This window comes from Nymphaea colorata, chromosome 1, assembly GCF_008831285.2.
Source record: "Nymphaea colorata isolate Beijing-Zhang1983 chromosome 1, ASM883128v2, whole genome shotgun sequence".
NCBI lineage: Eukaryota > Viridiplantae > Streptophyta > Magnoliopsida > Nymphaeales > Nymphaeaceae > Nymphaea > Nymphaea colorata.
The window spans coordinates 26,714,246-26,729,209 of record NC_045138.2 but is presented as its reverse complement, the minus strand read 5'-3'; the positions used below and the strand labels follow the sequence as shown (position 1 = coordinate 26,729,209).

General features: G+C 36.8%; 1 protein-coding gene across 4 annotated transcripts; it reads right to left on the bottom strand.

Annotated features, from left to right (window-relative positions):
• Positions 1–485: 485 nt before the first annotated feature.
• LOC116249811 (probable serine/threonine-protein kinase SIS8) lies at positions 486–14,166 on the bottom strand. 4 transcript variants are annotated; one of them, XM_031623097.2, is made up of 14 exons: positions 13,561–14,153; positions 11,396–11,836; positions 8,190–8,293; positions 7,772–7,830; positions 6,833–7,681; positions 6,411–6,451; positions 5,263–5,331; positions 4,930–5,030; positions 4,761–4,839; positions 4,582–4,680; positions 2,475–2,543; positions 1,962–2,011; positions 1,686–1,862; positions 486–1,191 (listed from the first exon to the last, which is right to left on the bottom strand). In XM_031623097.2, the coding sequence occupies exons 1-14, from the start codon at positions 13,981–13,983 to the stop codon at positions 1,110–1,112; spliced, it is 2,643 nt and encodes an 880-aa protein (XP_031478957.1). In that variant the 5' UTR covers positions 13,984–14,153; the 3' UTR covers positions 486–1,109. The 4 variants fall into 4 exon arrangements, with proteins under 4 accessions (XP_031478957.1, XP_049934555.1, XP_031478948.1 ...); XM_050078598.1 differs by having other exon boundaries at positions 6,833–7,657; XM_031623088.2 differs by having other exon boundaries at positions 6,833–7,830; positions 13,561–14,150.
• Between the last annotated feature and the right edge of the window lie 798 nt (positions 14,167–14,964).

The following is a 14,964-nucleotide window of genomic DNA, read 5'->3' as shown; positions in this document are numbered from 1 at the left end:
GTTGGTAGATTAGAATCACATTTTCCTGAGGAGATATGTGCTGGTATGTGGTGCTTTTCCAATACCTTCTTGACGTAGGTCCGCATTTCTTCCCTTGTATCTTGTGGACTGTTTAGACTTGCGGGATAAGGGCCTGGGAGGCTTCAGCAAGAAGACCAGAGGACCATAGGCTGGGGCACGGTGCAGGACAAACACCAACATTCGTTCACAAGTGATAGTAAATCAACGCAATAAGGAAGTTGCTGCTACGAGCACCTGAAAGGTTAGCTGATTGACGCTGCAATAGTGTTGGTGGTGATGGTTAATATGTCTACGATGATGGTTATGGTAACTGCATTTATGGTGATGATGATGACAATTGGCTGTCGTTGTGGTAATTGTGGTAATGCTATCGTGCAACAGCAGGGGATTAATAATGCATAATATGATATATATATATATATATATATATATATATATAGAGAGAGAGAGAGAGAGAGAGAGAATCCAGTACAATTCTTGTATAGAATAAATAACACAGGACTGCCACTTATGCATTCCTGCGGAAATATTCAGACAAGCAATAATCACATTTGATCTGTACACCTGTTATCTGATACCTTACATGCATAAATGCTTAAAACATAGGAATGCGGCTTGTGCATTTCCTACGCTAATATTGATGAAAAAACAATCACATCAAACTGTGTACACTTTAGGCTTTTCGGCTCAAGTACTCTTTTGTTCGCCTTGTTTTCCTTCTGTTTCTCTGATCTATGTCCCCTTAACCTCTCACCATTACCTTTTTATTTATTTGTTATTTACTAGCTATTATTTTTTCCTGTTAGTCTCACATTCATCACCTTTCATACCATTCTGGTAATTCTATTCCACTGACCCACCATGCTTCGCACTGTGGACAGAAAGAAGGAAAAAAAAAAATCATCTGAAGCAGTTGGAACTTGAGGTGCTGCAGACGTGCTTTCAAGCACTAAGCTTCAAATAATCTGCTAAAACTTCTTTGAGACCATCTGCGCTTCTTACTGCATCAAAACCCAAACGACAAGATCGCAATGGACGAAATATGCAAAGGCAATTAAAGCTGCCCCTCCCTGGGCCAACTGCAAAGTTTAAGTGTTCCCTACAATTAGTTGTCGAAGTTGCTTCAGTGGAGCCAGAAGCTGGGCAAAGGAAGGACGCTGACTTGGATCACTACAAAACCAGAGACAAAAAGCTTAGGAGATCCAACAGTTTTTTGAGAGTGATAAATCAAACAGTCCTATAAAAGAATCAAGCATGAAAATCATCTGTTTAAATTGCCAGAACAAGTCAGTGAAATTCTGTATGTCCCGCCCAGCATATACAGCAGCCGGTGCAAAACATTTTTTTTTCTCCTTTTTTTTTTTTTTGATAGGCAAGCTCGGTCTAGGCAGACCAGACACCTACCAGATTATGCCAACAGTGATATGCGAACCTTCTTCAACTCAAGGTAACCATAGCTAAGTGGACAGAGATCTTGTTGGCAGTACCAAAATAATTTGAATAACAGAACTCAAATGTATATGACTCTGCCATGGTGGAACTATGCTCAACAAGCAAACCGTGGTTATACAACCATATGAAAGAAGATAAGATTAGAGGGAACTGAAATAGAGAAAGAGAAGACTTCAGGGAGTGATGAATTGATTTACAAAAACTTAGCCTACCTTTGCCAACAATCACGTATTACTTTTGCAACCATTGGGTGGACCTCTTCTGGAATATCGAGGTGTCTGTTTTGGAACCCAACAGCTCCAACAACCTGCATTGGATTCATTCCGCTCCATGGGATACGTAATGTAGCCAACTCCCATAATATCACGCCAAAACTATATACATCACATCTGAGAAGAAAGGCAGCATCATGTTCAGTTCTATGAAAGACAGTTATAACCTGACTTGTGAGGAAAAGTTCCCATGATCTTTCTATTTGTTTCACTCACTTTTCATTGGATGGTTCGTTCCTTAAGACCTCCGGTGCCATCCACTCAGGCTGCAGTTTAACAGTAAAGTTCAACTTTTAATATGCTTTTTCAGTTTTTCTTCCTTGTCAGAAGATATAATAGTTATGAAAAATCAAAATCTTAGTCTTCTGAAAATCTATAAAGCAGGCTTGCAACAGGAAACCACACGTTTACAGAAAGAAATGCCAAGAATTGCAACCACAAATCATTTGACTGATATTACGTCTAGCAAGCTAAGCAATAAGCATCTACTTTGCAAAAATGAATGGTCACTGGTAACAGGAGGAGATGCTAAACAATATTTTTTCCTATTCTTTAAACCAAGATGTTGCCCCATTTAGACATTTAAAAAACGCCTACAGACCATTACTGTTATCCGCGAACAAAGAGAGACAAAAACAGAAAAAAAATGTAGAAACCAGCTCCTAAGATGTTCATCTAAGCCTGTCCAGAGCAAATATACAAAAGCAAAAACAACAAAAATGCACGTACTGTTCCAGCTGTGGATTTTGAGGATAAAAAAGTGTGGTGTTTTAGTCGCGATAAGCCAAAATCACAGACCTGCACATTCTCAAAAATTAGCAAGTAAGCTCAAGGAATTTGTCAGCCACCGCAATAGTGTTTAGCATCCAACAAATCAATTCAGTGTAACATATAGATTCTACATTGTACAGTTGTACTCCTCAATGAATAAAAAGCAAAAACATGCTTTGATTGATTTGAAGAGAATTCAATAGAAATATGAGAGAAAACACAGATATGAAATGATTTACAGGTAAACTTAGCAGTGTATGCCTGTATGGAAATGATAGAAAGACAGAAGTTGAACGGGTAAATTCTTGAAGCTGATTGAATATGTAGGCTTATAAAAGGACTAGTGCACTATGTCTAGGAAAGAAAAGAAAGAACAACCTTTTCTGAAATTTACCTCCCAGATGTCTAGGAAGGAAAACTGGTTCTCCAAGTTATCTCCAAATTCCTACCAGCATTTCTGGAAGTTACATATTGTAATTTGGCCTTTTTTTTTATGAATGGCATAAGATTCACAACAATATTTTCATCCTTTGCATTTACCTTTTTGCAGCCGGACTTATCAAAGACTGGGATTGGTGTAGATAGATTGTTCTAGAGGTTACTCATTGCAAAAAAGTAATTCATAAATTTCCCAAAATTAGTCGAGCAACACATGATGTGAATCATTCAACAGCATGAAGGACCAGCACTGTAGCGTCATCATTTACACGATCACATCTTGGAAGCACAGGATGTAATGGCCTCAAACTTTACCACTAACCAGACAGAAGCCAACTTCAGAAAAGAGTTGCAAATGAAATGAGAATTTTCAAGGGATCAGAAGGAATACAAATTAGAGAATGGGTCATCCATGAGCAGCCTTAAGAGTTTGGCCACACATCACAAGCATTCATTTGGCTGTCAGTGTACCTGATGCAGATGCACAGCAGCATACTGATTATCTGATAGTCACATGAATCGCTGACATGGATGGGTGACTCAGCTGAGCAGCTGATCTCTATTCAAAGAAATACATGCCAGCCTTCTATTTAAGATTACTAAAGCCACCAACCTTTTAGCTTTTGTCCACTATATTCTACATTTCTTAGTTTACTCCCAGGAACAAGAAATACATGCACAAATGTGTGCATGAAAAAACACAAATATATGCACCCACGCATGAGGCTTACTCTGCTTCTCTCCAAGGTTCCAAAGCAGGCAAACATTTTTATACTTGAATCAAGTCCATATCAAAGAGTTTAATTTTGATATTGGCATCAATTAATCCCTTAAGCCTCTTTCATGTATGAATTTATTTAAGAAACTCTTTCAGCTGTGCCCAATCAAAGTTCAAAGTTGGAGAGGTATTTGAAAAGAAAGAACACCATTAGATATGTTTAGTACAAGTAACAGTCTTGGAAGATTATACATAGGCTAATAGAGATTCTTCTGCTGGTTGGCTTTGTCTCTCTGACTCATAATCAAGCTGATATCCTTGTTAGATATGCATTGACGAGCACATGAGGTGGGTGCAAGTATGCATATATGGTTTATATATACTTAAATTGGCTACCACTACGTCCAAAAGGTCTCAAAGTAGGTGGTGCCAGCATAGTATTAGCACCGTCTCCAATATCTGGAAAAAATACGTGGGACTCAAATAGAAAAGTAAAATTTGAAAAGGCCATTAATTAGACTTACAAGTCCCTTTTTGTGTACAAATTTCATGGAAGTTACTGTATGGAATATGTGTTTGTTAACTGAAATTAATAAACTTAGTAGTAAAAAGCTGAATGACACATGGGTTTGCCACTTTAACTCAAGCATTGAATGACCTATTATAACAGTCATACTTTAAATATAAAATTGCTGAATCCCCACATCCATGGCTGCATCCATGTAGCACAATTGAGAGGTGAAAACATTTTGGAAGGCCAGTCATTACAGTAAACTTTTGGGGTCAAATGAAACTTATCAAGCAATAAGCATAAAAAGAATTTGGAAGACGCGACATTCTATTAAGCACAAACTGTAAAGCAGACTACTTGAAAGTACAATATATTTCAATAACTAGGTACTGACCAACCTTAACTACCCAGTTCCTATCAACAAGAAGATTTGGGGACTTAAGATCCCGATGCACAATTGTCGGGTGGCTTGTATGCAGGTAGTTCATTCCCTTAGCCTGCAAAAAAGTTCTTAATAAGCCTTAATGAGGCCAGAAAAGAAATATCATGAAAACATATCCTGGGTATGAATTTTAACCACATCAAAAGCCATCTTTAGCCGTCTTTTCTCATCAATTTGAACATTCGAGCGGTGTAAAAGTCTGAACAAACTCCCCCTGCATTTCAATTTCATGATACACAATCTTTAAATTCAAACTCTGTCAAATAAGCCACATAGTTCACATTGAATGAAAAAATCTACATGCCTTGGTAGAAATTCTGTTAATATTGATAGATTTGGAGGATGTGTTACTGCTCCCATAAAGAGGACGACATTTGGATGCCTCAGCCTTAGCATGATCTCCACCTGTAAAATTACCAGATTCCGGTTATAGCGATCAAGTTGGAAGCAGATGCATTTTCTGATGCACCATAAAGGGTTAATACCACTAAGGACATGCTCCAGTGCTAATTGGTAATTGCCTCCTGATTTTTCCTTTTTGTAGATTAGCCATCAAACAACATCAAAGCCATGTGTTTCTTAGGTAAACAAAGAAAAATCAGATGATGAATACAGAATAATTCACAGGACGTCTTACTTCACATTTAAATTGCTGAATTGCATCCCCTGAGAGATCTTGGTCCAAGAATTTCTTAACGGCAACCTCCTGCAACAGTTTATGAAATAAATATTAAAAGAAAGATATCCAACTTTCAAGTAATGAAATGACATGTATAAAGCAAAGATGCTGTATATACTTTACCAGAATATATATTTAGTTTGTACTCTGTAGCATAGTTACAAATAACGTTTCGGAGTTTTAAACGGCAAGGTTTTTCTCGGGTATCATACGGTGAGCTTGAAAAAAACGAGAAAAAAACGGTAAATTTTTAAAATTTTAAAAAAACTAAAAATAGGGGGAAAATAAAATAAGTGAGAAACTAATAACACAAACATCAAAAGATAAGTAGATTTGCAACAGATAAAAAATAGAAAATGAAAAAACGGGTTAACACGTTTTTTCGTTTTTAATGTTTTTTTCAAAAAAATGCGTTTTTTTTTTTTTTACTTTTAAACGGCTAGTTAATTTATCGCGTCTTTTCGCGTTTTTTTTTAATGTGTTTTCTGTGACTATACTCTGTAGTAATATAGTAATATCTAGGATATGAAACTCAAATAATAAATCAAACTGGGAAATAAAGGTCGGGAGAAGATTTCTAAAAATTGACGAGGAAAAGGTATCCATATTACAACAAATGCACCTTGAAAAACATCCGGACCATCCAGTTACCAGACTAATTTGAAGAAGAAAATTATTGCAATTCCCATGTCCTTCACACATTGACTAATTTAGTACAGGTTTATCAGCTTTAATATCAGATTTTTGCATCATATTTTGAGCAAAATGCACATTGATGCCTTATTTTTTCAGCTATATTATGTTTCTCACAGTATTGTCAACAGGGTTGCATCCTAATCCCTATCAGCTTCTTTCTTTTTCTTTTTCTTTTGTTTTACATTTGGGTCTAAAAATGGCCAGCCTATTACACCAACCATGGTCACTGAAAGCCCTGACCTTGGGCACATCAGAGACAAACCAGCGTGAATTGGAATATTAGTCCCTTCACCAGATTCTAGATGTGTTACATAACACTGAAACTTCAAAAACATGAATAGAACTAGTGAACTTTATGAAAGATGTAACTGTATGGACAAACTATATAGTACATAAAGTTAGATGCTCACAGTGCCATTCCAATCTGCATGATAAACCTCGCCATAAGAACCTGAAAATATAAACGCAATCAAATATTCATATAAGAGGAAGCAACACAATTTTCTAAATCCATCAAATCAATTAGTAGAATCCAAGTACCACAAGGGAAGGTTAACATGAACATGAAAGTAACAGAAGCCAGCGACAAGTATGGCTCCATGTATATGCATGCATGCACAAACACAAACCATCCGAACTGGAGGTTTTCTTAGAGAGTTATGTTTGGCTCTTAATATTATTGAGATAATAATCAGAACCAGAGAACCCGCAGGTGCTATCTCAAGCACATAAAGTAATGGGTGAAAATTGAGTCAACATCATCAACTGATGCAGAAACCAAAATGAGAGGATGCCTTGACTTGCAGACAGTCATGAACTTTCAACTGCTTACCAAGCCCAATTCTTTCACCAATTTGAAGATCTTCCCATGGGATTTCCCAGTCTGCAAATGCCGGGCTTATTTTTCCATCAAAAGACTTGACCATGTCATGCTTGCTGCTTTTGACCATCTCTCTTTCGCTTACATCTTGGCCCTTTATATTTTCTTGACAATTTTGCAGGATAACACATCCTCCTGTTTCATCAATTTTATCCGTGGGTCTGTCCCCATTGATAGCACCATTGTCAGGCCTCCTTTCAGACAAATTGGAAGCATGAACAGCAATTCTTGAATCAACTATATTAGAGATTCTCTCGTTTATCCTATTGAGGCAACAATTTTGATCGTTTTCATGGTCAGGCATTTCTGAATCTATGCTTGCAGAAGCCGCAAAAATTTCATGGTCTGAAGATGCACAACCCCCAAAGTTTTCTACCATTGAGCTATGTTGACCAAGCTGTATTTCTTTCCCTGGTATGTGAGGTATGTCAGAGAATAGATCTGAAGGAGGAGATGCCTCGTTTTCCAATAGAACAGCATGCAATTTTTGTGCAAATTGCGGATTTTGAGCAGAACTGATCACATACGTAGAAACATCTTTAACTTTCATTTGTTGACCAGGAGTTTCTGCCTCTCTCCTGGCTAAGCTTTTACAAGAACTGTCCAATGAAGGAAGGAGCTTCCCAAATTCATGTTCAAACATCTCAGCTTGACTGGTTTCAACACCTATACCTCTGCTTACATATTCAAGATAATAATTTGCAGCTCCTGAGGAATCTGAATTTGTTGCTGGGGGGTGAATATTTGAATCAACCAAGCTTGGCTTTAGTTTTCCATCTTTGCTTCCAGAATGACAACCACCTGTATCAAGAGCCAAGCATAACTCCTTAATGGTTTGTGAAATTGTATCTGAGCACATAATGTCAGATTGAAATATCTGAGAATGACTACTGGGGATTTCTGCTGGAATTAATGTCCCTGGCGCTCCCATGAGATCAATGATAAACTCACTGAAAATTTAATAATTATGTATCAGCTTCCATGGAATATTGAAATAATGGAGGAAAAAAACAGAATGATAAGAAATGTGATGGCACAAAAACCAATTGTTTCACATGAAATTACAAATTACCTAAAAGCCAACAAGCAGGTAGAAGAATATTAAAGAATTAGCACAAAACATAACTCAATGACACGTCATATAGACATTAATGTGTATACAATACAAACAACACTTGGAGTAGCCTTATGAGTATACACAAGCAAAAACCAAAGTCCTGAATGGCCAAGATGAAAAGCTAGCTATGATTACTTAGTTTTAGAAAGTAAAGAAAAAACTGCAACATGGCAAATAGTCGGATTCAAGTACCTTTGATGATCTATCTTAACCATGTTAACAGCTCCTTCATCAGTACCAGTGTAATAGCTCCCTTTTACAAGCCTACATGGAAGATTGATCTTGTCTGCCAGTACCTGCAATATAAATATTACATAGTAGTTTCAGTACATATGCATATCAAATAACTTCAAGACCATCTTATATAGGAGAAGAGAACAAGCTCAACAAGACATGGAAGAATAACGAATTCCAATGACATTATAAAGCAACTTAAAGAAGATGTCAGTGTTCCATTATTGATTATTATTGAACCACCTTAAGAATTTTTTTTGCTAATTTAATATTAAATGTTGTAATACCAAAACTACAATGAGCAAACTAATCCTGCAAACTTTAGCTGACATATCATTGTCATTTGGATTAAACCCTGGGAACTGCAAAAGTTCAAATTTGGTTTTTGCAGAATCATCTACAGCAAATTTTGACATCAATGATTCACAAAGTAAAACTCCTTAACTAAAAGAAGCAAATAGGATCTCATATTAATCCAACATATCTGCCACTTGATCTCATATTAATCCAACATATATGCCACCTGACTTCACAAATGCAGGGAAACAAAAGCAACTAAGTTAAAAGAAAACATTTTTGCTAAACTTTTTCATTGCTTAAGATCATTACCTTCAAGACAGCATTTCATTGCATTGTCACAGACATCCTGATACTTATGAAATTATCATGATATTAATGAGAAGAATGAGGGGAAAAAAAAAAAACTCGACAATATGATTCTTTTTTTTGAAGTGAAAATAAATTATCACCTTTCTTTTCCCTTTTTTATTTCTCTTGTTCTTTACATCAATATCATCATAAATTCAAATTTAAACTTAAATGCAGTTATTTATCATCATTAAAACATCATTTTATTATCTTATTTAGTTTTTTTTTTCACTTCTATTAGTTTCTTATTTAGATTTTTTTCATTTTCCCGAGATTTGCACAAGAAAGAGAACTTTGCTGGAAAATATGTGAGAAAAACCTTGTTGTTAAAAACCCGAGAATGATATTTGTAACAAATGCTTCATTGACATGAGTAATCTAGAAGACAGAATCACATAGCATCAGGCCTAATTTATAGTGCTTAGTATGTATTGTAAACCAACATTTCCCATTATTTCCACTACATGTCCCTCAGATTAATAGCAAGATATTCACACTTTTCAATGGCCTCTGTAGCTCCACGTGTAGAAGGCTTCACTGAATATCTGATAATGTGAAGTGTACATGTTCAAAATTAGACCCGCAGAATCATCTATAGCAAATTCCAACATCAATCCCATACTACTCACCGAAGCAATGCACCACAACTAGATGAAGTGCACATAGGATCTCATGCTAATCCAACAGATCTGCCACCTAATCTCACATGTGCAAGGAAACAAAAATAACTAAGGGACAAAGAAAAACGTTTTTGCTGAAGGGTTGACATGGTCGAAATTTAAGATTAACACTTCAACGTACTTTTCATTGTTTAAGATCATTAACTCCATGAAATCACTTTATCTTACACAAGAAGTCTACAAGATAAAATTGCATAGCAGCTCCCCAATTTTTAGTGCTTAGTGTTTAAGGTAAACCAGGACTTCCCTTTATTTCCACTTCATGTATGTCTCGAATAAATAAGATGTTTACGAATACTTCCTTCCAAGCTTGTGAGTTGTGACCTCTGTTGCCCCCATATTTAGAAGGCTTCAATCGATGTGTCTGCAATTGTCCATTAAGAATATGGTTGATGTGGCAACGAAAAATTCAGCAGGCATATAATTACTGGGCAACCCTGTGCAAAAAGGATGGATTTCGTCCAGTGCATGGGTATGTAAAGATATAAAATTGAATCTTACACAACACTTATATGACACACAAAAACATTGCAATTATGGATTTTGATATAATGTAGTTAGGCATTTACCTATTCTGTCGTACTAGAGTTTATGGGAAACATCCAATAACTAGGGAAAAATATATGGACTTTGAAATAGAAACTCAAATTATCTAGATTAGAAATTTAGACCTAATGTTACCTGGTCTTGGCTATGGCTATCATAAGCTTCCATCAATGGAACCATGTTTTTCAGGACTTAGAACTGAATTTTATGAACAATCAACTTGATGAATTGTGAGTCTGATTTCTAACTATGATCTCATGATAGCAACTGATCAGACGTGGTAATGCATTCAACATGTCTTGGATCAGGACAAAACTTGTGGAGATCCAAACACGTTTAATACTTTGGCATACTTAATGAACATGTGCTGAATTACAACATTGTAAATCATCTTATAAAGGGTATTTCTGTTTATGTAAATTATATACAGATCTCATTAATGAATTAGGTTTGTGAGGGCTGTCATTGTAACTGCCACCCCCCCCCTCCCTTTATGCACTGCTTTCTCTCCTTTCCTATTCTCTGCTGAACTTGAACTGTGGTGGCTTTATCACACTCAGGATTCTTTCAAGGTATCAGAGACAGGTTTCCAAGATTTTATAAAATGTTATATAATTCTCCAAAAATTTGCCAATATAATGCTTTTTATTGATATCATATTTCTTGCTTCACACACAGTTATGAATTCCTTGTTTCTTGTTTCTGCTTTGTGTGCCTCTTCTCTTCATTCAATGACAACCTTGGTTACCCAGTTATGAAGCTTCCAGGTTTACCATTTCCTTCAATACTATCCCAGCTGTCAAATAGCATTTGTAAGAAAAGCATCCTGACGAACCTAAAAGTGCAAATTCAAATTTCAAATGAAGAAAATTGTGCTTATTTATATTCCACAATTGAAGTGGGAAAATAAAAAGGCTGGAGTGATGAGTCACTGACATTTTGCTTCCCTACCCCGAAAAGTTAAGGAAATTAAAAGTATTTAACTTTTACTCATTTATGTATATCATAAAGTTCAAAAAAAATTAAATTATATTGAAATTACAAACAACTTCACTCGGTAGTTTGGACCCTTCAATAAAAAATAAGACTGATTTCTAGTGCTTTTAGACTGCAAACTACTCACTACTCACTGAGTAGCAGATTGAGGTAAGCTTGAATTGGTATTCCTGATGCAAAATGAAACCACTCGTGCTTGAAAGACAAAACCAAAAATACACAATTCACAGTTTACAGAGTACGGTATGACTTATTGAAAAAAGGCATAACACTGCATCCAAAAAGATGCCTCACCTTAAAAAGTAATGATCGGTGGCGTGAAAGTCCAACTCCTAAGCAACCAAGAGGAAGAACAATAGAATTCAAGGAGGTTTTCAGTTGATGACTCCTATCTATCCACTTTTTTGCAATATCATCTGTATCATTAACTGGTCCACCCATGGTATCAACAACAAGGTCAGCAATCTTTTGAACCAGACCACTATGTACTGGGCCAAGCTCTAATGCATGGCATTCAGCGGCAATGCATGCTGCTTTTTGCTCCAGCCTTTTCAAGATAGGATCAGTGCTTCGATTTACCAAAATTACTTCACAATTCACACCATCTGAAAATGATTTTGCTTGAAGCTCCACAAGTGATGGAATCCTCCCTTGCAAAGTTGGGTCGTGGATGACACCAAATACATCATAGAATCCATCTAACACTTTCTCATCATAATTAACAACATTATACTTCTGCCATAACAGGGGGAAGTATAAATCAGAAGCAGCCAATAGAAAACCAGCATACGCAGAATCTGAAATTGAGTTAGATTTCATACTCTCTGGGAAAGGAAAAAAACAAAGGTTGCAATTTACCAACCTTATTTACACAATGTTCTGCCATCAAGCATGTAAATCTTCAATTGATATATGAATTTGAAAAAACAAATAGACATATGTTTCTGGACATCTTTATAGTGCATCAAGCAACTTTCATCTAAGCACTGATACAGAAAAAATGATATACAGTTGATGGTGCTATGAAAATTCGGAATGTTAATCTAGAAGAAAAGGACTATGCATAAAAGTGTGTAACACATGAAGAAGACCTGACAAACCAGGAAAAGCCGCAAAAGATTGAATATTGGTCAACCTAACCTATCTAGTATAACCATTTAAGCAAAGAAAAATTCAGACATGAAGAAGTTACACCAACAAAGGATGACCCAATATTTTTATTAGTTTATCGATCAAGACACCAATTGTTTGTGATCAAAACAGACGATGGTGTAGCAAGTTATGGATCTACTGAAGTCCAACAAACTAACAAGTTACAAAAAATGGTTTTGAAAAGACAGATCGTCAAACTTAATAAGGTACTTGCTTGAAGAGGTCCCATGGCAGGCCTGTATCAAAATTGGTGTAGTTTCCCCCTTTTAGACAGGAAACAAATGATCATTATGAATAGAACCTACAGAACTTCTATATCAATAATTCCTATTAGTAACACATGTAACAACATGGAAAACAAAGAATCATATAGTTAATTATTGAAATATGCTCCAATAATAACCATTTAACTGAATGACTATTTGCATAATAGTGGTCCTACACATAAAAACCAGATATCCATCTTCTATTCAGAGAGAATGTTTTGTTATTTCTACCAATATAAAAGTCTTCGTCATGATTGTTTGCCAAATTGGTTTGTGACTCAACAAAACTGCAGTTGAGTCGAGACTTTGTTGCTCGTGCAGTGGTGTAAAAGCCTAAAGCTAGTAACCCCCACTGCTTTGGCTGGTGCAAGGAGTTGACATCCACGGGAATTGAACCAGCTACTGGCCTTTCACCAGCGGCTGGCCCAAACAGCTATGCCAAACACTTACCTTGGCTAAACTTCACCCACTAGTCTACAGATTTGGCTACTTTCGATGTGATGATAATAAGTGTTACGCTTGAGTACAGTTCAAAATCCTCTCAACAACGGAGCCATCACAATTCAACTCCACTTGAAAGAAAATGATAGCGAACGAACAACAACGTAACTACATGGTAAAGTTCAAAACGAAAGTTTCACTCAGCAGCACGCGAACTCCCATCACGAATTTTTGCAACGACAAAATCAGAAATGAGATCATATTTCCTTTTAGACATCTCAGTTCAACCAAAAATTGGAGCAAAAGACAAAGCTAACGTGATAAACCCTATGTCTTTCAATTATAAGAGATACATAAATTTGTTAGTTTTGTGGTTATTTTCATTCACGAATTGCCATCATATCCTATCAATTAATAATTATAAGCAATACATTAGAAAGAGCAGAAAAATAAGAAACAAATGGAGCATGCTCTTAGCGTTCATTGATGATCAAAATAATCTCCGTCTGCCGTCACCACCATCTAAATAAGTGAGATAATTTCTTGAGGATCCACGAGAACAAACAATCCCCAGGACGTGAAAAAGATATCGAAAACTACCCAATATCTGAGCGACAGGAATTCGACGAGCGTCGTCGCTGGAGAAGGCGAACACCCCAAACTGATCCGCTTTACAGCCTTAATTTGAATCGCTTCGGGATCCTCGGTGGTGTTGGGATCGGATGCGCTGATCGCCAACGCGAGCTGGACCTGATATTCCTCCTCGAGCAGGTTAAAATTCAGGGCGTCATCCCTTCGGTCCGCCCCATCAGACCTGGATCTCGCCGGCCCCACGGACGAAGACGGCGACGTCGTCGAACTTCTGCGTCCCCCCAATCTGGCCGGCGGCTCATTTGATCTGCCATGGTCGGCGGGAACAGAAGCAGAAGAAGACGCCGAGGAAGGGGAGGCTTGCCTGCCATTGTTGGCCTCACAATTTCCCCCAATATGAAGTTTCCTCAGCAGATGTTTCATCTTAGACATGGTGGTGATGGTGGTGGTGATCCAGACTTCCTCCTCACAGAGTTCCTCGTAGACTCCTACCACCCATTATTTATACTAATGCTTCCTTTCTCTCTCACCCTTCCATCAGATTCCCCTCTCTCACCACCAGCACTATCTCTCACTACAAATATTGGTGAGTAAGCCACCATTTTTTACTTTTTCTTTTCTGGGGGAGGATGGCAACACCATTTTTTACCTTACCAGTCGCACTCACGATAACTATCTCATTCACAAGTCTTGCTGCCTAAATCAACTTCCGATTCCCCACCCTCCTCTCTCTCTCTCTCTCCGAGACACAAACCTCAAGAAAACTTTTCGGCGCTACCACTTGCCTCGTTGTTTAAGATTCAGTATGCAATTAACAATATTTATACCCGCTTAATTTCCAGTTTACAGGTAATTAACAAGCCATACCTAACTAATTGTTGTTTGCAGTGCATAAACTTCATCCTCTTTGTTAGTTTAACATGGTTAGCAGCAAGTTGTGGTTACTTAATCAGCAAAATGTCAACATGCTTAAGCAATGGAAAATTAGTTGTATTTAAATCGAATGAATGTTAAAGAGCTTGCTTTAAGGGTCGTAGCATAGTCGGTTTAGCAGATAAATGTTTTACCGATTTTGATGGGTGCTACTCTTTTAAACTAAACTATTGATGGACATATACTTGTAAGTTGAAAGGTCTACCCATGGGTACCCATGTGTGTCCCATACAATCTATGACCTTACAAATAAAAAAAAGATGAAGAGCCTTCAAGAACTTTTTCTTTTTAGGCAGAACAAAGACTAGATTTGACAAAAACCTGAATGATGGTTTTGATTATGTCGATGCCGGAAAACCCTTTCTAATTTTTCCGGTGATTGATGTCTAAGGCCAAATATGATATCTTTCTTCTCAAATCCGTCTCTAACTTATAGACCTTACTTTTTATTCGAGTATTTTCAATTATTTTTCAGGTAAT

Bases quoted from the DNA above. Each gene is read 5' to 3' on its own strand.
- LOC116249811 (XM_031623088.2), bottom strand. From the start codon at position 13,983: ATGTCTAAGATGAAACATCTGCTGAGGAAACTTCATATTGGGGGAAAT. The intron at 11,837-13,560 runs GTAGTTTTCGAT...CTGTTATGGCAG, and splicing joins TCCTGTCGCTCAGATATTGG to AAGTATAATGTTGTTAATTA. The intron at 5,332-6,410 runs GTGAGCATCTAA...AAACTGTTGCAG, and splicing joins ATGCAGATTGGAATGGCACT to GAGGTTGCCGTTAAGAAATT.